The sequence below is a fragment of the Neolamprologus brichardi genome, chromosome 15, assembly GCF_056152115.1.
Source record: "Neolamprologus brichardi isolate AB-2024 chromosome 15, ASM5615211v1, whole genome shotgun sequence".
In the NCBI taxonomy this organism is placed as follows: domain Eukaryota; kingdom Metazoa; phylum Chordata; class Actinopteri; order Cichliformes; family Cichlidae; genus Neolamprologus; species Neolamprologus brichardi.
Window position 1 is genome coordinate 13,897,747 of NC_142118.1, and position 21,709 is coordinate 13,919,455.

General features: G+C 39.8%; 2 protein-coding genes across 3 annotated transcripts in view; both read left to right on the forward strand.

The window, feature by feature from the left end:
• Window positions 1-2,006: 2,006 nt before the first annotated feature.
• Window positions 2,007-7,752, forward strand: rsph3 (radial spoke head 3). The gene is made up of 8 exons (XM_006792569.2): window positions 2,007-2,208; window positions 3,716-3,797; window positions 3,874-4,015; window positions 4,113-4,258; window positions 5,059-5,262; window positions 6,516-6,678; window positions 6,819-6,905; window positions 7,623-7,752. Exons 1-8 carry the CDS (start codon window positions 2,099-2,101, stop codon window positions 7,700-7,702), a joined length of 1,014 nt encoding a protein of 337 aa, XP_006792632.2. The 5' UTR covers window positions 2,007-2,098; the 3' UTR covers window positions 7,703-7,752.
• A 2,099-nt stretch (window positions 7,753-9,851) lies between these two features.
• ezrb (ezrin b) overlaps window positions 9,852-21,709 on the forward strand; it is a 30,487-nt gene continuing 18,629 nt past the window's right edge. The window contains exons 1-3 of one of the 2 annotated variants that reach the window (XM_035908462.2): window positions 9,852-9,929; window positions 11,445-11,549; window positions 16,840-16,923. In XM_035908462.2, the coding sequence (XP_035764355.1) occupies window positions 11,538-11,549; window positions 16,840-16,923 (96 nt within the window). In that variant the 5' untranslated portion in view covers window positions 9,852-9,929; window positions 11,445-11,537. Of the gene's footprint in view, window positions 9,930-11,351; window positions 11,550-16,839; window positions 16,924-21,709 lie in introns of those variants that run through there. The other variant, XM_006792571.3, reaches the window with a different exon arrangement.

Genomic DNA, 21,709 nt, shown 5'->3' on the forward strand with positions numbered 1-21,709 from the left:
TTCTTGCATCAAGAGGTTATTCTCAGAATTTCTGATGTGTTGTAAGAGTCTAGCAGGTGCTTACAATACTGGGTTTGTTTTTGACATTAATAGACTGTTTATGGGCTGAAAAACTTTTTCTGCGTGTCTGTTTGTCTGAAACTGGCAGTTCAGTCTTGACTTTGAGATGGAGGCTTTGATCACAGCAAGAATTGAAACCTTAAAGAAAAATCGTTACAGTAGAAGCATTTTAATGGCAAAAAGATAACAAGGCAATATTCAAGGTAAACAATAGGAGCACATACACAGACAGAACGTTAAGGGATGAATCCACTTCTCTTTAGTCTCAGGAATTTAGTTGAGGAATGATTTAATTTAGCTCAGTTTTGGTACAAAGTACAATCATCATAGGAATAAAAGCAGTTTGACAAAGACCTGAAGATGTACAGTTACTTATATACACAGCTAAAAATAAAATAAAATAATGCATCACTTTTTAATCACATATCAGGTCAGTTAAACTTCTGGAATATTGAGCTGGTCAGTTAAGTCGCAGAGGGGGGTTTTAATCAGGTTTAGCTGCTTCGGTGTTCATGAAATTAACAATAGAGGCATCGTTGAGACAATACCTGAAACAGGAACAGTTTTACAGGTGGAGGTCACAGGTATTTTTTCCCCTTCTTCAGCTTTTCTCATCATTTTTTTTTAATTAGTTTTGCATTTTTCTAGGGTCATTGTCACTGCTGGCAGCATGAGGCGATATCTGGACCCTACAGATGGTGCACAGCATAGTTCAACACATCAATACGTGCCATTGCCAGAAGGCTTGCTGTGTCTCTCAGCACAGTCTCAAGAACATGGAAGAGATTCCAGGAGACAGGCAGTTACTCTAGGAGAGCTGTACAGGGGTGTAGAAAGTCCTGAACCCATCAGGACCAGTATTTGCTCCTTTGTGCAAGGAGGAACAGGATGAGAGAGCTACAATGCCAGAGCTACGAAGTGACCTCTAGCAGGCAACTGGTGGCTTGAATGTCTCTGACGAAACAATCAGAAACAGATTTCACGATTGTGACTTAAGGGGCCGACATCTTGTAGTGACCCCTGTGCTCACTGCCCTGCACCGTGGCCAGACTGGGAGTAGCTGTAGAATACTAGAAACGGCGGGTCTATGCTTTTCACAGATGAGAGCAGACTCGCCCTGGAGAATGTTGTGCTGCCAGAAACATCTTTCAGTGTGACAGGTTTGGTGGTGGGTCGGTGCTGGTCTGGGGAGGCACATCCATAGAGGGATGCACAAACGTCTACAAGCAGGCAACAGCACCCTGACTCCCCATTAGGTGTCAGGATGAAGTCCTTTGACCCATTTTTCTTTTTCTTTTTATGAGCTGTATACTTGGCACTAACAGACAGCTGACTTTATGTTTTACTTGTGACTTTCACAAGACCTTCACTTACAACACATGCTCAGCTGAAACCTATACAAGTGACAGATGATATAAAAAGACATAAACTTTCAACTTATTAGACCACATGACCATGTGACATGAAACTGAGCTTGAAGCTGGCAAAAAAGGTTAAAGTTCAAACACATCCCATCACATGTCTTGAAGACATGAAAAAAAAAAAACTTACATCATGGCTACAGTTTAATCCAAAAAAAGCTTTTGGGGGTTGACCTCTATGACTATATTAATTTATAAATTCAGCTGGGGTTGGTGAATGATAACAATAATAATACGTCATTTTCTTTTTCATCTAAATTATTCTTTTAGAGCAATAAAATAAATACATTAATAAATAAATAAATCATGCACGTGCACATAGAATAAGTAAATATTTCAAATTTATTTTATGTCTAATTCTGAACAGAATTTGTCGTTTATGTCAGAGGGCTAATTTTAAAAGCCGACTCTTTGGTTTTATTACATTTACGTCTGTATTATTAGAAAGCGAAAATCCAAAAAAAGAAAAGAAGTGAGTCAATGGGCCTTATATGGTACACTTCCTGGAGACGGTTGCTACAACAGTTTGTATCCTCTTGGTTACCGTTTGTTGTCAGGCCTAAACACTGACATTAACAAGCTAACTGTTAGCTGGAGTATCTGGGGGTTTCTGAAAGATGGCTTTTGCTTCACACAGTCACAGAGATCCAAGCGGAACATACACCTTCTCCAGCCGCCCCAGAGCTGTCGAGAACCGCTCAAAGTACAGCGAGACGTCGACTGAAGAGTACGGTGCCGTTGTTCATGGTGTCTTAAATGCGAGCTTATAAGTGGTTAACTGTACCTGTAATATAGCATATTGACTGTGGAAATAAAATCCACTACAGCGGCTTTACTGACTGTAAGAAAAAGTAGCTGAAGTTTATATTTCATTTACAAGTAATAAAAATCCGAGAGCTAAAGCAGCCTGTTACTTGAAAAATTGAGTAAATCAGATAGTTGTGGTCAGAAGTTTAAATACACTCGTCATGGGCACGAATGGCACTGTAATTTTGGGATTTTAATGATTTCTTTGAACTGTTCTTTTTTCTGTGTTGAAATGATTATATAGCATACTTCTTTACGCCAATAATTAGGTGCAAAAGTATAAACACAGGCTCAAATCATACATGTATCTTTTGAGATTTAAATGTAGGTGCTGAAGGTACTACATTTTTAATAGGCCAAGACCTAATGAACAGTCATGATTATGCACAACTGGTAGTTTCTTTTAACCAGCATAAAAATGATTGGAGCCATTTCTATACAACTCCAGATTTCTGGATCATCAGTTCAGACAACTGTATATAAGTAAAATCTATTAGAATGTGTTACTTTTCCAGACCTAAACGGTTACCCTCAGATGAGAAGAAATTGGTTAGGATGTTCACGAACAATCCAGGAACCACCAAGGTTCAAACCTAAAAACGCTGTGCCAGCTGTCTAGTATGGTGGTGGTCACATCAAGCTCTGGGGGTGTTTTGCTGCCAGTTGCACACTTTGTGCAGCGTACAAGTAAAAATAATGAAGAAGGATTACCTCCAAATTTTTCAACTTCACTTCAAATCAAAAGCCACATGGTTGAAACTTGGTCATAGTGGGGTGTTCCAACAGGACAATAATGCTGAACACAAATCAAACTGGTTTTGGATTAATGAAGCAGGCTAACATTGAGCTTCTCAAATGACCTTTCCAAAGCCCCGAACTCAACCCTATTGAAAATATGGCGACTGGAAATCAAGGGATTTAAATGAATTCTACCAATTCTGACAAGAACTGGTTGAAGGACATTTAACCAATTATAAAGGGAGGTATGTGCAAATATTTCAGCCTGTATGTATAATTTAGACTCTATGTGGATTAGACAAAATCCAAAAATAAATTTAAATGTATGCAGCCAGTTCTTGTTTTTTAAAGTGATTAAAGATGTATACTGAACATTCATTTAATGAAATCTTTTGAATTCTGAAACTACCATGACATTCGTACTCACGATGAGTGGATGCAAACTTCAGACCACAACTGTATCTCAAATGTCGCATGCTTCAGCTGTCAAACTCCAGAACAACATGGATCAGCATTTTCCCTTTGAGGTTAAAAAATGCAAGCGGGAAAAAAAAAGATTTTCAGCCTTTGAATTCCCGCAGACCTAATAGATTCAAAGCAGTTGATGGCTGTTTACAGGTGGTGAACATTTATAGGAAATAGTTGGAAACTTATCGCATGCATTAAAATGAATTGTCGTCTTCCTGCAGGACAAAGCGTCATTATGGAAACATTATGTATGATCGTCGTGTTGTCAGAGGAAATACGTACGCCAAGCATATCCTACCAACTGTAAGTGTGAAACATTCATTTTCTGTTTTTTGTGCAGCGTAGGTTGTAGTTCTTTCCTTCTTTTCCCCACTGATAGACAGCTCAGCCAGACCCTGCAGAGATACGAAGACAACAGGCCAACAGGAGACGAGCCATCGCTCGAAAGCAGGCCAGGGAGCAATTTAGACCCAACACTCCTGAAGCGCTGGAGGGGAGAAAACACACTGATGTACAAACTGGTAAAATAATTCCCTAGACAACTTCGTAAACAGGTAAAATAATTATTTCTGACTCCAAAAACATGGAGTTTTTATAATGAGCTTGCTTAATTTTCAGAGCTCTACCTTGAAGAACTGAGCAATATTATTGCAACTACGGACATTGAGTGTCAGACTGACCCCTTCCTGGACAGACCAGCAACTCCACTCTTCATACCTGCCAAATCTGGCAAAGATGTCGAAACACAGATAGAAGAGGGAGAGGTAAGTAGTCCCAGTGGAAGGTTTGTTTAATAGCATTAACAAAAAAAGGTTAGACCTGTTTGTTGCCTTCTATTGTTCTGGAGGAGCCAATAACCCAGACTGAGACTTCTCTTTATAAGGTTGCCAATCACTTTGGCTCGGAGGCTAAAGTACAGAATTTACTATGCATTCAGGCATGTTTTGAGGCAAAACCTTTTTTCAAATTTAGTTGGCAGGGGACAAACATGCAGAAATGAGCTTGATTTATAGGCGTTACTTCTTTTGGTTATTTTCGCTTTCTGTGTTTTAACAACTCTCTAGTTATTCTATATATTGTTTTGGCTTTTTAACCATTTTAACCATATTAATTTGTAATTTGGGTTTCATTATTTTATTTTATTTACTGGTTGGAGGTCATTTAATATTATTTTTTTCTATTATATGAGTATTTATATTTGGCGTATTTGATTTATTTTTTTAATTTATATTTTTTTAGTTTATTTTTTCATTTTTTGAGTAATTTGCTATTTGATTATTCTTGCAATACTTAGACTATTTAAATACATTTTGATTTCTCAGATTTTCTGGTTTATTTATTTTGAAGTTAATTTTTCTTTCTTATTCCATGTTGCTCTGTTTTATTATCAGCTTGTCAGTCGTCAAGACTCAAGTGTTGGTCTTTGCCTTTAATTCTGTTGCCTGTGAATTGCCCAACTTTGTGGAACTGAAAAAGAAAAGTGCTGCTAATTTATTTTGACTTTGTAAGATAGTAATGAAAACAAGTTTTTAAAACACCACTTTTTTATACTTGCCCTATGCAGCTGTTTGACTTTGACATTGAGGTGCAGCCAGTATTGGAGGTCTTGGTGGGTAAGACAATCGAACAGTCTCTGCTGGAGGTGATGGAGGAGGAGGAGCTTGCCTGTCTGAAGGCCCAGCAGAGAGCCTTCGAGGAGCTTCGAAATAATGACCTGGCAGAGGTGCAGCGGCTCCAGGAGATGGAGAGACGACACAACGAGGAGAAAGTATTCAAGTTCTAGAAACTGTCTTTTTATCCAAACATGTCTGTCTGCAGCCAGCCTGTGAGCCCTAAACATGCAACTGGACAGGTTTTAAGTTTTGAACACTTAAAGTACCATTTTGCTATCTATTATAATTACACTCACTGTAATAGGTACCCCTGTTGCACTTCCCATTAATGCAAATATTAGCCAGTCACAGGCCAGCAACTCAATCCATCATCAGCCTGGGTTCTCTTTAAGTGCTCCAGCTTCCTTTCCACAGCCCAAAGACAAGCATTTAGTAGGGTTGGGTTAATTGGTGATTCTAAATTGACAATGAGTGTGAATGGTTGTCTGTCTCTTTGTGTTAGCCCTGTGACAAACTGGCAACCTGTCCAGGGTCTGCTTTCGCTACGACTACTGGACAGACCCCAGCTCCCTCATAACCCTGAATTAGATAAGCTGAAGGAAATGCATCGTTGTTGGCAAAATTAACTGTCGGAACTGCCAGACTGCTCTGAGGTGATATGAAGGCAATCAAAAGAATCACTTGTTATGAATCTTAAAGCAGATGGACTACAGCAGCAGAAGAAAAGCACACCAGGTGCCACTCCTGTCAGCTAAGACCTACAATTGCTTGATCTGATCAATCTTGATTTCTGCTGTGAAATTTGGATGGTAGGGTCCAAATTTGGTGCAACATAGAAATTTCAATAGGGTCCATGTCAAGCTGGACCCAAATCTCTGAGGAGTGTTTCCATCGCCTTGCTTAATCCATACAATGAAGAATCAAAACAGTTCTCAAGGCAAAAGTGGGTCCTGCCCCTTATTAGCGTGGTGTACCAATAAAGTGTGAACAGTTTAGACATGTATTTCCTGCCAAGATTAGCTGTTGTAGATATGTGTGGTGATTCATCATCTTTTTTTAAAAAAGAAGTCACACATGGGGCACAAATAATTTCTGTTGGCTAATGTTGCCAGAGAAACAGTGTCATCAAACCAAGTCTGATATGGTAGTAATGTCACAGTGCTGATGAAGCAGATTAACTGTGTTTGAGTTCTAAAATGCATATTTATGAGTCACTATGCATACTCCTGTAGTGAAGCTACATGAGTATGATCTCACTGACAATTTTTAGAAATAATAGAGGTCATAGTGTTTGTGCGCTGCTTACACCTGCTAGGTATGGTGGAGAATTTCAGGATTTCAGACATCATGAGTGTGAGTTTTTTGGTGCCAGATTAAACAGATTAATCTGGGTTCCTTCCTCCCTCAGGAGCGTAGAATTGCACAGCAGAGGGAGGTGCTGAGGAAAGAAAAGGAGATTGCAGAGAAGATCGCCGCCCGGGCGTACACCCAGCAGTACTTGGCCGGTCTTCTACCTGCTGTCTTTACCTCGCTGAGAAGGCACGGCTACTTTTACAACCCCGTGGAGAAAGGTCGGCCTACTTGACACACGAGGGTGTCGCTGCCCTCTGTTGCTAAAGCGTAATTTCCTTACATCTGTGTCTATTAATAGATGAAAAGGTAATTTTCTCAAACTTTGCGGATGAATCATATTTGTGGTTTTGATTTACAGATATCGAGACTAATTTCTTCCCATGGCTGATGGACAAGGTGAACAACAGGGTGGAAAGGAGATACACGGCAAGAGAAATTCTTGACAGTAAGAGACATTGGTTATTTTATTTAATGACATCCCTTTTTTGAGATTTTTTGGGTTGATGTATGCAAACCTAAATTTGCTATATTTAACAAAAACTTTTGCATAGCTATGTTTAAGGTTTTTTTTTTCAGCTTATCATTTTCTGTAGTCCACTCATCATTGCTGTAGATTTTCTATAATTATGCTTTTATTTAGCATTAGTTTTTTTTTTTATCACTTCAAAGTGCTTTATAAGTTCAAACCGACTCAAATAGAAAGCAGAGAAATGAAAAGAATGGGACGTGCCACTCAAATTGAAATCTATTTGAGGATTCTGTAACAGCACTGAGGGTGGAGGAAGTACACCTTGCAGGTGAAAAAAGGCTTTTTAAAAACTTTATTTTAGACCCAGGTTTTAAAGCCTTTAAACATTAGATTTGATTGATGACAATGTGTGCAGTTTTTAATGTTCTGGTGACTGATGAAATTAGTCATTTATAATAATTGGACAAATAATTGCCCGGAGGAAATAGAAGTTGAACAAAAAAATTCTAAAAAACTTGGTTCAGGAGGGTAGAGGTCTGCATTTACTTCTTGTAAACTTTTCCCCAGCATGCATTGTGTGACTACCATCTAGTGGTGCGTGATAAACATTACAGCTGTCACTGAAGTCAAACAGGACAGGGATGGGGATGCACCTGTGTGACTGAAACATTTCCATGTTTTTGTCTGTTTCAGCTATGATCTACGATGTAACCCAGAAGAGACTTGAGCGCTTCAACGAGGAAGAGACACAGCCAGAAAAGTCTGATTCATAGGGAGATTTATACACAAGTATTTACCACAAATAAAAGTTTCTTTTCATCAACTGGTTTTTGTTTACGGCTCCAAACCTAGGTTACCAACAGGGAAGGTAATAACTGCCCTCAGGTGGACAAACTATGCCATGTCAACATTCATACTTTGGTTGAAGGGTGGCTCTTCTTAACTTTTTAAGTTAAGTGTCTTTCATTGGCTGTTCACAAATGACTGATATGATAGATTGGTAAATAGCTAATATCAAATGATATTAGACAGGAGGCCAAGGTGAAGGTGGCAGAGCTGGAATTGAAGATGTTAAGATTTACATGAATAAGAGTTACATGAATGGGCAAGATTAGAAATCAGCATATCAAAGAGACAACTCATGTTGAGTGGTTTGGAGTCAAAGTAGAAAAGTGAGGCTGAGATGTTTTGGCCATATAGTAGTGGAGGAGGAACAGAGAAAGACCTCAGAGAAGATTCATGGATGTAGTGAAGGAGTACATGCAGAGGGTTGGTGTGACAGGATATGAGGAATAGGATGAGATAAAGGCAGATGAGCCTCTGTGGAGACCTCTAAAGGGAGCAGCACAAAAAAGCAAAGATGATGACATTGGCCTGTTTGATATATCAGTTGGGCTCCAATGATTAATAGTTCTGTGGGTCTTTTTTGCACTTATGAATTCGATGCAATAGTTGTCAATTATAGACCTATAAATAGAAACAACATGTTAAAACCTCAAGATAATAAAATTATTTAAAAAATGAAGTTCAGGTTTCCTCATTTTTCCCCCTTGAAGGCAAGCTTTTTCTTTCAGTTCTGCGGTACAATTGTTCATTTACTGCTTATCTGAAGAAAGTTCCTGTGTGCTACTGAGCTGTCAACATACCAATGAAAGAAAATCAGCCAAAATCTAATGTTCAAAGAGCAATCTTAAAAAGATTATCATCGGCAGAGCAGGCAGTGAAACAGGTTTTAAGGAACTCCAGATATTCAAGAGGAGCATTCAAAGTGCCTCCCTGTGTATTTATCCATTTGCATCTGGCATCCGACTGCAAACAGTTTATTCAGGTGCACTAACAGGCAAATTCAAGAATGCTTTGCATTACTGTGACTGTTCGGCTCCATTATCCCAGCACCCAGAAAATGTATTTAAAGCAGCTGATAATTTCTCCTGCTTTAAAAACCAGCAAGGATTAACATGTTGGTACCAGCTTTGTTTCATGAGTTTCAGGCTAACCTCCAGGTGTTAGAGACACACCCATTTTCAGTAGACTTTGCTTAGAAAGCGGTTGTGATGATGATGATGGTGCTGGTGAAGCTAGGTAACCGCAGATGCAGGGGCAGGCGGGACTGTCACCTCGCTCTTTGGTTTCGTATTATGGCGAGAAGTAGGTCTAACCTCCTATATATACGGTCTATTTTAATCCCGTCCTCTCATTGGCCGATTCACCTCTGACGCCAGCTCTCGATACAGCACGCGCAGGGCGGATGACACGCGCTATTTCCCGTGTTAAAGTTTCAGCAGTGATGCAACTCCGCGCTCAGGACAGGTGACACCTGAGTCTTTGCGCACTAAATTGAGGAAGTATTAAAAAAAACCAATATTAAATGACAGTTGCCAAAGTGACAGCGCTCTTAACACGACAACTTACTGGAAAAATAAAAGTTTATGTTGCTTGTTGTGGTTATTGAATGTTATCACACGATTTTCGTATAATGCACTGAAAATTTGGGCTAGGAAATAACTAACTATCTTAAAAGTAGAAATACCTTAACATGTCTAACCGGGGGCTGTTATTTTAAGGTCATAAAAGAGAAGCACAGTTTAAAAATAAACCTTCAAATTACATAATAATTAAATAACAAAAAGATTAAATAGCATAATTTCATCACACTAACTTTAAATAAGAGTCATTGCACACCATACTTAAATTTATTTATTGTTATTATCACACTTAAAGTTGCAGCTGAGGGCCCTGTGACAAACCACCAAGATTCCCCACTATAGCAGGGAAAACACCCAAAATGCTCATCAAACATCAATGAAACTATTAATGGTTTTGTTGGGAAGTCCCTCAGAGTTCCCTTAGGGTCCCAGTGGCCCCGAGTGGTGACCCTGCTGCCCTGCAGCCTGCAAGGGCGGCACACAGGGATGTATGAGCGCCATATTGCGCCTGGCTGGAGCAGCAGCGGGAGAGGGAGTGTGCGGACCCGCCGTGCAAACCACCGTCTCATCTCCGGTAAGACTTTATTCTTATTTCAACACCTTCGTCCTGCTGACCGACCCCAGCAGCAAAGCGAGATGGAAGAGCTGCAAAATAAGACTTTGTTTGGTTTTATTTATTTATTTTTGCGCTCTTTTTTGTGCTGCACAGCAGGCAAATCTCACAACAGGTGTCTTTGGGATTATAATGGGAATGTGGCTGAGGGCGGCGCAGATGAAGATCTGCACAAAGGGGAGCATTAAGACAGCGTGGGTTTAGGAGCCCACGGTTTAGTCTTCTAAATCTTTTACCGTGTATTTTTATTAGGAAATCTTTTTAGTGGAAAAAGTGGAACGTGTCATAAACTAGGCTTGAGTCGTTTCCCCGTCGGTGTGGGTGTGTACCCAGAGCAGACATTACAGTCCCGGTGAAATATTCCCTGTCTGCCGTCACTTTGTCCCGTTTAGTCACACTGTAGCTGAGCACTCCTTGCGCTAAATGCACTGTAAAACAGCATTGTTTCTGTTGTCTACTTCTTTCTTTTTAATCGACTTTGTGACGCGATGCAGGCAAATATTGAGCATGAAAAGCTTCCATTAATATAAAGTGGGGTGTGGATTTTTGAGATAATGACGTCTTCAAAATAAAAGACCAAAACCACAGACGGGTGGGGACCATTACGTTTATTAAAGGTAGTAGTTGAGGTGTGTTTCTGTACTAAAGCTAAGCTGCATGGTGTCTGTGTGACTCAGTGTTAAGGTAAAGCAAGATTTCAGTATATCCGGTGTTACATTTCAAAATAAAGTCTTTCAAGCGCGACATTTTTGGTATTCGTTGTTAAAAGACAAGAAATGGCTGTAAGAGAATTTAAAAAGCCAAACAACCAACATCACCATTTTACCTTGTTAATGTGTATAGGTGTATAGGTCAATGTGTATCAGTCTGTTGCTGGCTAACACAGATGGATAACCATCCAGATACACATTCACACTACCAGTTTAGAGTCACCACTTAACCTAACCCCAGGTACGTGACAGCGCGTCAGTGATCCACTGATAAGCAGTATGGTAGTGCCCATCAATTGATCACTGTACATTAAATAAATACATCCATTTGAAGATGCAAACATGGGTTTTTATTTTGTTATTCCAAATGAAAATATTTAGGTTTAGAAGTTCCTCATAGACTGAAGATTTCTCTATTTTGTTTTGTGGAAGGATATTGATAATTCGTATTATTATAGTACTAAGAAGGGTAATAATAATTATAATAATTGTAATAAATATGAAAAATAATCGACGGATTAATGTTTTTTTAATCAGTGTCTCAGGGGATTACTAGAAAACAATGACCAGTAAGACCAACTGCTCTTAATTTGAAGGTTAAAAAGCCCACTTCCTATGTTATTGTATCCGGCTGCCGTTGGCTTGTTGGTTTCCAGGGTGATTCATCCTGATGACTGTAGTCCGCAGGAGTGTCGCGCTATCCTCAGTCGGGTTTAAGTAGCACAGAAGTGGCCGAAACTCGTTTCTCTTCTTTCTCTCTTTTCAGGAAGGCGCAGTGAAAGCCGCAGTCGCTCGGAGTACAGGTCTCTCCTTTTTTATTTGACAGTTCCTCGCTCGAAGCCGGGAAAAGGACAGAAAAATGCCCAAAGCGGTAAGCAGCACCTTTGATTTTTCTGTATAATTTCACTCTTTAGTTCTGTGACAGGTAGATTGTATTAACTGAATCACAGCAGGTAACGATTACCACACTCTCAAATCTGTCTAATCCTATTCGGAAAAAAATATAAAGAAATGGTTTTATTATTTTTGTATTATGCGAATCTCATAAAAATGTGGTTATAGCGACACTATTATTATGACAGTAGAGCTTTATGAGATTATTAGCTCATGTAAAAATACGGTAATCATGTTAAAGGAGAATGCCACTGAAAAATTCAATGTCTTACATCTTTATTATTGTTCTTCATTTATTTTTACTTGAAAGATAAGTGTGAACAGTGTTTAATTTTAAATGTGGTTGCTGTTTAAATAGGTAGATCTATATTTTTAATAGCTATATGCTTTTACTGGATAAGGGTGGAAAGTCTTTGAATGCAGATGTTGGGTGGAAAACTGGCAAAAAAAGTGACTTGCTGTCTATATAAACTGTATTTTATGTAGTTACCATGTATATGTGAACAGGTTTTTAGCCTTCAATTACTCCTGACTCACTTTGCCCCACCCGAGCTCTTACATACTGTACAGTGGCACATGGCTCGTCCTGTATCTATCCCTCTTTGTTATGGAAATGTGTTAGATTAAAGCCTATGTCAATATTTTTCACCGTATAGAAAGTGTCAGAAAGATAAATTAAGCCAAGTTGTTTGCATGAGTAACTCATGCAAGTCAAACTCACAGTTTTAAAGTATCTCAATGGGAAAAAGGCAAACAGTATCAGAAATAGGTGCAGTTGTGCATTTTGTGTTATTATGGTGACAGGTTGCTGTTAAACAGATTCATATAGGCATGACAATGGGAGCCCAGATGAGCATCACTAAACATTTGTCGGTTTGTTTAGAAATGCCTCAGGGTTGTCATGAGCGTCACTGTGGAAATGACATCATTGCTGTCTTGTTAGCAGCAGCACACGGAGTCCAGTTGACACAAAACAGCCTTTTTAGAAAATCACGTCAGAGTATTTTTTTCCACGATACCAAGAAAAAGTCACAAGGCCTTTTTTTTCTTCCTAAAAAGTTTATCCTAAAGACTAATTCAGTGTGTGGCCTCATGATTGGCCCAGTCTTTCAGACATGGCATGAGTAAATGTCAGCAGGACACTGTTTTTTTTAGTAAATCTAAAATTCTTTCGATGCTGTGGGTGGGGAAAGCTGGGAAACAAAACCCACAGCGAGAGTCAGATGAGCCTTATGTTACATTCAGCCTGTTTAATTTCATCATCTATTAGTCAGTTGAAGATTTTCTTACTTAATCATCAGTCTGTGCAGTTTCAAAAATCCCTTTTTCTTCCCCTAGACACACATTTTTGTTTGAGAAATGACAGTTAAAGCTGGTAGTTTTCGTCTCTTCTGCGTAAAAATGCACCTTTTGTGTCAATTTAACACATTTTTTTATTTCAAAGACACAAAATTAAGTCTAAAAACATTTAGGAAAGCCCTAATGAACAAATGCGAAGGTATATTTCATTTTAGCTAATGATCCTGAGAAACCAGAAAGGGACACAAACCAAGCCTCAGGGGTGTCATAAGCTCCTACTAATGGTCCCAACCCCATGATAAATGGGTGTAAAAAAATCTGTGTCAAAACCATAGACATAGATCCATAGATTCAGCTCTTATGTGTAATAATTCACAAAAACTCACCAAAATCATCTAACCATCCATCTGCTGTGATACAGTCAGGAAATGTAAATGTGAAGTCACAGTCAAGCAGCAAAGGATCAAAAATGCAGACTTGCCTTAAATGTGAATTAAACTGAGAGAGAAACCTACAGGCACTCTGCAACTGTTAGAGTTCCGTTAATGGGTGTGATACCAATAATTCCTGCATTGTGTTTTATCACTGTGGGGCAGGACTTCATAGCAGATTTGCGCGAGCAGCGAGGTCTCCCGTTCACCCCTCTGAATTGCACATTATCCAAAGTAAACCACAGTTCTCCCAGAATTTCCTCAGGATCACAGCCCTGTGACACAATCAACACAAGGCGTGGCTGGCATCACCGTGGATGGGTGTTTTCTTCTCATGTCCAGTCCCATTGTTGCTATTTGTTCCTTTTAAATAATTGATTACTCAATCATATGAGGAACACCCTCCAGGCGTGATTCACCAATCCCAAAGTGGTTACAAGTCCTTGAAGTCTCATTCTTCAGTTACTTGTGTTTAATGTTGACAGAACGAGCTGGCCTGTTCTCTCTCTCTCTCTCTGTCTGTGCTGCAGTCATTTATTGGTATATTGCCATGGTGACTCCCTTTGTACCAGACTCTTGTAAAGCCATGCAAATTATGCAGAGGTTAAATATTGAATGGTCATCACTGAAGAATGCACCGTAGCCTATTCACAGTTTAACTACTGAGGTGATGCCCACTTTATTTTTTAACTTAACCTAGAGAAACATCTTAAACTTGCCACTGAAACATCCAAAGGAGCGTTAATCAAATCTCGTGGTTATACAGAGCTGGGAGGGGTTATGTACGCATAGACTTTGGAAACTGGAATAACCAAGTCAGTCAGGCCTCTAAATTTAAAGGGTCTCAATTTCATGTTAGATTTGGAAATGGCACTCTAGGAAGAAAAACAATAGTGAAAGCAAATTGCTGTTACAGTAACCTTTCTTGCAATGAGCGTCTAACCTGATTAGAAAAAGATAATTTAATCTATCTTTTTCTAAAGATTACCTCCAGCCTGTTCCTTAAAACACACACACACACAGTGTAACCATACAACATCTTGTGCAGATGGAGTTAATAAAGAAGATCTAGGAGACTGCTTTAACATAAAGACTGGAAACTGGAAGGAACAGGCAGCCTGGCTCTGTGCAAAGATTCCACTTGTGAGCCTTAATCCAGGCTGGTCATTTATTTTCACTTCCAGATTTAATGCCTTCTACATTTGCTTGTAGAGACCTTTTCACTCCCAACAGTTGAAACAGTGGTTTCTTGGTCCATTGAGTACCATGAGTGAATTAACACAGTGATAAAACTGTATTCTCTGACATCACAATGTTTTTTTTTTTTTTACTTCATTCTTAACCCTTGCTAAACTAGTATTTTGGTATGGATGTCAGCATAAAACATCTTTAGATTCAGGCAGATATGTTGTTTTCAGTGATTGGGTAGAAATAACCCGGTAGCAAGGAGACAATAGGGGACTGAAACTTGAAAGGGAGTGGAATGAGTTGATTTCAGGTACTTTGTGCACCACATTGCGGTCTGATCGCCTCATCTAATTCTGACCATGAGATCATGTGCACTTGTTACCATGTTTTGGCTCTCACTGCTTAATAATCTGTGTTGCCATAGAGCTCGGATTGCTTGTTAATGTTTCATAGCTACCACTGTGGTGCATCTTCCTCTAGGAGTGATTTGCATAACCTGTGCTGTTACAGCGGGTTTAGGAAATAGAGCTTCTGTTACTAAAATCTTGAAGTCAGTTATTAATATGAGGCTGGGGTATAAATGGTTAATATGAACTGCTGGACTTTCCTCTGACTAAAGTTGCTCTTTGTGGAACTCTGGGTCCTTGCCTGGTGTATTTTTAGCATATGTGTCATGTTTTCTTTACCGCTGTGAATGGCCTCAGTTTATTGTGAGTTACCGTTGGAGAACTCAGTTTGAGATCAGATATCACTCACTCACTGGTTTCCACTGGCTTGTCTCCTACACATATTCATATATTCCATTCTCTTCTGGTTAGGGTGTGTGTGTGTGTTTTTTTTCCTTCTAGATGCTCCATCTGTAACTGTTACATCTGTAACTGTATTTGTAACACCTCAAACTGAAAGCGCTAGAGAACAGTAATTTAAACAGAAGAAACCTGAAAAATAATACTTAATAGAGCCGTTTCTGAGCGATTCTGGTGAAGTTTTTGTGGTAGGTCATCTGGCTCCTCTGGGATGTAGATGGTGATATTGGAGGCTACTGGGGCACTGCAACTCAAAGGAGAGTTTTGTTTTGCTGTGTAAAGTAAATGCAGTGCTTCCCCTCCTTCTCCAACCTCCAAGCTGTGACTTGGAGCGGGTAGGGGTCGCTTAATTGGGCGAATGACTCAAAACCTTTCAAATTGTACGCACATGTGCCATTAGAGGGTTGAGCTCAGCGCTTCATTGTTTTTATTTTGTTGGCAAAGCAGAGTTTGCTTTGCTGCTGCTGGGTTTTAATGTCATGTGAGTTGACTGGCTAACCTGACTTGACAGCAGCAGCAGACTGGGGCAGTAAATGGGGCATTTTGAATATCCACTGACTTGACTGCTGTGCTCTTACAATATCCTGAAGGGCACAGCGGTGAGGTGCTTTTCCATGCACTGCTGTGATTGGATTTGCCTTCCCTGGAGGATTTGCGTGTAACAGTTAGTTGATCAGTCCGTAAAGCTTCATGGGAATCAGCGGCCCTCTGAGTCACCAGATTTGTTGCTGCTCCGGCCCAGATATCCCTTTTCCAGTGGGCGTCATTCAGTTTGTTCACCGCTGAAGCTCAGTGTAGTTCACAATGGACTGGAGATGAAAGATGTCACTGGAGGCCTTTCTCTGTCCTCACTCTGTGTCCACTAACCTCTTTGTATCATTTTCACTGGGCATTAATAAGCTCAGTCAATACCCTGAGTATCTGTGCCTTTTCATAACGACGTCAGTTTTCATTATTCAGCGAAGCACGGCAGTGATATTGTTTGAAATGATTCTGCATGTTAATCACCGGGGTGGATGGCTGTGAGTGGACATTAACTTCTGGGCCTGTAGAGCAGGTTTCAGTACGATGGACCTCCTCTTTTTGTAAGCACAGGTCACTGTGATCAGTCATTAACCAGAGAACTGAAAGACTCTGAAGTTTTGAATAGGACTGAGTGAATGGAGTTACTTCAGTTGAACCATCCAGAATAACATACATTGTGCCATTATTAGCTTGGGAAACTGGTGTAAGCTGTGCTTATGATATATAATCTTACTTTCATGAGTTGGACTCGTCACTGCATATTTTAATCAATAACACCTCCAGTTTTGCAGCACAGTTCCCTTCAATCAGCTGGTCTGTCTCTGAGAAAGCAGAGCCCCTTCTGTTTACTCTGCAAATACACCCCCCTTACCAAACTCACACTGACACACACACATTGCAGCTATGCTCTGCAGCAGTTTAGTATGATTTACCGTGTTTTTTTTTAACCTATAAGCACCCCTCTGTGTCTCTGGGTCAGCATTTGAACTCATGCTTTTTTTCTCATGTTTTTCTGCAGGTCAATGTTCGCGTCACCACCATGGACGCTGAGCTGGAATTTGCCATCCAGCCCAGCACCACCGGCAAGCAGCTGTTTGACCAGGTAAAGTGCATATCACCTCTGTACTTAACTGTGGCATCAGTGTTGGCCTTTTAAAACTCTATTTTAAAGACTTTGGAAACATTATTATGTGGAAAAGTTAACAATTTGGGATTTATTTTGATATAAAGTCTTTGAATCTTTTAGCCAAGGTGGTGAATATAGTTTGGCACAAAATTAGGAATCATGCTGAGAAAAGATAGTGGATATACTGGACAAAGATGCTAAGTAAGGAGCTGCTAGGCAGGAAGAAAGAGGAGGACTGCAGAGGAGGTTTATGTATGTATTGAAGGAGGACACGCAGAGTTGTGACAGAAGAGGATATAAGGGTTAGAGTGGGATGGAGGAAAATTATCTTACACAAATTATGACACAGGTAAGTACAGGTGACCGTGGCAATCTGTTAGTGACCACTTTTTTACCCCCAGTGATTGAAGGTTGCCAGGGGTCACTGACTGGTCTCTAAGACTGTGTGACTGAAGACTAAGTGCTTGCATACTGAGTGTCAAAATCTCACTGTTCCCATTCTTCCTCCTGAGGCCTCATGTCCCTTACCCAAATAAATAAAAGAATTAAAATATGTGTTTTTGGGAGATTTTGTTGAGTTTTGCTAGCTGCTTCCTGTTGCTTACAGTGTTTATGCAGCAGTTCCTGGCTTCAGCTAACATTTAATGTTCATACTGTAATGATCGTCTCTGCTGGCAATAAAACAACTAATTACCAACATGTTAAACCTTTTCAGTGCATGCACTTACTCAATTCACAATGTTTCAATCTTTACTTAAGTTAATGCACATTTTAAATCAAAATATTTGTCAAATCAAGAATTTTTTTTAAGTTTCCTTTCCAGAAAGAATTGCATTTAGATTAATTTTCAAACTGCTGTGACCTGTATTATTGCACCAGTAAACTGGGCTGTTGTGACTTTCCAGTCATTACTTCTGGGCTTGAAAAGCTGTCCAGCACAGACCAGATTACAGGATCTTTTTCCTTCAAGTCTCCTTTTCAGCATCAGGGACTGTTATTAAAAGTTTCCGGTGATGAAGAACAACAGCTAAATATAACGCTTAAGATGAAGCGAACATGGAACTTGATGAATATGTCAATCAACTTGATGGTTTATGGCTTAACGTGGTGAATGAAGTCTGTGTGGCTGGTTACACAGTGTCAGTGCAGAGTGAAAGGTGTGGTCGCAGTGAAGTAAACATTTACCTGTTGTGACTGTAGCTGTCTAGTGAACGGTGGTCTTCACTGACTGTAAATTATTACTGGTTGCTTCATTCTTCTGCAAAGCCTTACAGCTTAATTGTGCTGGCATTTAAGCTCAGATTTATGTTTCTGTAGTCTTCCATCAGGGGCGAGTTGAGTGTTGATGTAAGTCAGTTTGATATTATTACCCACTACGGTGAATGACATTACGTAATCATAGCATGTGGCTTTGTTTCTTGTTGCTATTACTGGTCACCTGCCTTACTAAAGAAGACCATTTTAATTTTCCCTTTCCTGTTGCTTTTGAGGCCATTGTGAAACTCTGTAGCAAAGATCCAAATGTAGATGACGAGTCATTAGTATGAGCTCCTCTGTGGCTTTTACGACAGCCCCGGGGGAGGGAAGGCATTGTTTTAGCCACTTCCTGTTTAACTTGTTTTTCAATAGCAAAGTAAAGCCGACTGTGGATTGATTTTTTTTTTTTTTTTTTTAGTCAAAGACATTTGAATGCAGTCATGTTAAGTGTAGTATTGACCTAAAAAATCACAACAAAAACATCCAGATTCAAAAATGGTCATGTTTGATGTCTCGTGCAAAGTGGTGTATGAATTACTTGCATGTAACTGATCAGTTCATAACAAATTTTCAAATAGCAGAGGCATCGTCACTAGTTTTGTTGAAGTAAAGATGAACTAAAGACCCTGATGTTGACCTCTCTTTATTCGCCTACTTGTTACAATGGCTGTAAGTAGGGTGTGCCACATATAATCATTCTCTCTCTGTGAGTGCCAGAGACAGTTCACAATGCTCTATTTTTATACATCAATACAATTTGCTACTCCAAGCATGGCAAATTATCTCCAAAGCTTTGAGCAACCGTTCACTGTGCCTCCAGGTTTAAATGTGTGACAGTAACTTTGGAAATTCCTTGGCCCTGAAGTCTGTTTGTGCCTGATTTAAAAAATATATATATATATTTTTTGAAAGCCTTGAAAGCAGTCGGCAACAGAAAACAGAAGTACCCTCATAGAGTTCAGCAGCTTCTGTGGAAATGCTGAGTAACAACAGTGAGCTCATTCCCAGTGCGAATGTGAGGCCTGGCGTGGCCCGTGTGGTCAGCGCTGATCATAGCCTTCGTCCTTGTCATGCTGCTGTTAAGGAGAAACGCCTGCCACTCCCCTACACACCCTCATACGGTTTCACTTCCATGTGACTTCTGCTTCTTTTCGTTTTGCCTTAAGCCACAGTTAGGAAAATCACTGCCACTGCATTTTACAGTAGTAGCAGTGGTTAGTTAAATCTGGCCACGTTCGGCCTCCAGATACTTTCTCCTGCGTCGGTGTGGTTTCGACAGATTTTCAGCTTCAGCTCTGTAGAACTGGTTTGGATCAGTTAAAAGCTGGAGGGACAATTGCTGTGAAGAAGCTGAAATCATGGCAACGTTTTTAAACAGTTCAGCAATGTGTTGAACCGAATCCAAGTCCAAGAAATATGTCTGACAGGTGGCAGCAGAACAATGTGGCACCCAACCCCATATGTCAAAGATTCATACAAAAACATTGCTGAGTTCCTTGTCAAGAGAGGTAACATGTTCCAATGTGGGATGTTTGTGGTTGTGTTATGGTAGAGCTATTCTTAGTTATTAAAATGAGCAACTCTGGCTTCTCAACACTCGCTTGGTCATGGTCATTGTCATTTGCCTCGAACCGGCACTCCCACCTCAGGGCACACTCCATCTTTATCGTGGTCGGTCCTTGTTTGGGGGGAAACCTCTCCCTTCCCCGCCTCAGTCACTGGAACACTCTGGGTTAGTCTGCCTGGGGGATCCAGTGAGTAATGCTTTTTCAGGCCAGTGGCATTCCTGTCTTTTACCACAAGGCCTGAGCTCCCATAAACCAGTAGGAGAGACTTTCACTCAATGTCTGATTGCTTTTAGCGTTAACCTGACTGCTAAATATTTCTCAGGTGTTTTCCCCCTCTTTTCTTAATCATTGCCAGAAAAATGCAGAGCTGTCCTGGTTGCCTCTTTGGCCTCTTTGGTTTTATGTATGAAAATTAACTTATTCATGCTGGTTAATGTCATCAAGAATTTTTTAGTAAAACCATCCACAAGTTAGCCAAAAGGCATTCGATTCAGCACTGAAAAAAGGCTCATATGTAAGGTAATAGTCATTAATTTAAAAGTCTGAAACGTTTTTTCATTTTTGCTACGGACAGAAACATTAGGAGACATTACAGCCTCGTAACTAAAGCTGGGATTCTGGGATTCAGTGTTAGCCCCATACTGCGGATCATCTGCTTTACGATGCTTCATTTCAGTGTAACTTAAAGATATAAACTTGACAAAGTGCTAACAGAGAGCTTCCTGGGTAGAAATTCAGTTATGTGAATATCCTGTCTGGCAGGTAGGACGTAACACATTCTCTGAAAGAAAATGAGAAATTCTCATTCTGGATGAGAATCAGGCTGATCATTAGCAAAATAAAGAGTTTTCAGTTAGTGCTGCCTAACTAGTAGCAAATATATAAGCAGATTTCATTAGACTTTAGTGCTAGCAAGGTGAGGGCAGACAATTCCTTAAACCACACAGAGTATTTGCAGTAGTGAGAACTAGGGAAAGTGTCTTGTTTTCTGCAGTGCACTACACGTGAGGAAGAGTAATGGCCTCTTGTTTCGGTGTGCCTGCCTTAAACCTGCATTCTCTCTAGTGGCCCACAGGGGGCGACTCCACTGGTTGCAAAAAGTAGTCCAGCTACATTAAAGTCTATAAAAAGCTACCCTTTAACTCAGTTGATGATTAACTTCAGTAAACACTTTTCTTGTGAGTTTGTGGTCTCAGTTGTTAGTTTCAGTAAATATAATCCAATGTTTGTTTTTGTGAATGATGAGCCCATTGGAGTCAAAGTGCAGTAAAGCAGGGTGTGCTTTAGGGTGGGCCACTGTTGTGATAAGCATGTGGTGTCTTTGGTTTGTTTGTCAGATTGACTCCACCAATACCAAGACAGTGATAGTTAAAACACTGAGAGACTTCAATACAGGACTTCAGTAATGTAATGTTACAGTGATGATGAAGCTCATTATCTCATAATGAACTAGTCTAAGCCATTGCTAAAACTTAAACAAATAGTCAAAGGATTCAGTCTATTAATTCATTTTCTACCACTTTAGCCCTATATCTGTCTTACTGGTTTTACTTTATAGTTTTAACAGTAAGGTATTGTGACCATATAGGATTTTGTTTAATGTTAAAAATGTAATCAAAAGGCTTAAATTGAATTTCCAAAAACCTTGAAGCTAAGTTTCTAACTGGAATGTTTTACTCGGAGGGAATATGTGCTACACTCGGGTTTCAGAGCTCTTGACGGATATTGAGGTAAACTAGCAGCAACCCATTAAAGTCGAGGCAACCTGCCAAATCACCCTGCTGCGAAGTCAGCCCACTAAACCGTGTCCCCAGGTTCAGATTTAATCCACCTCTAATGAACTGTATTATTTTCAAAATCCTTTGTCAGCAGGTGTCCGTAACTTGTACAGCATATTTTGGAAGCTAGTTTATTTTTTTAGGCGAACCAAAATGTTG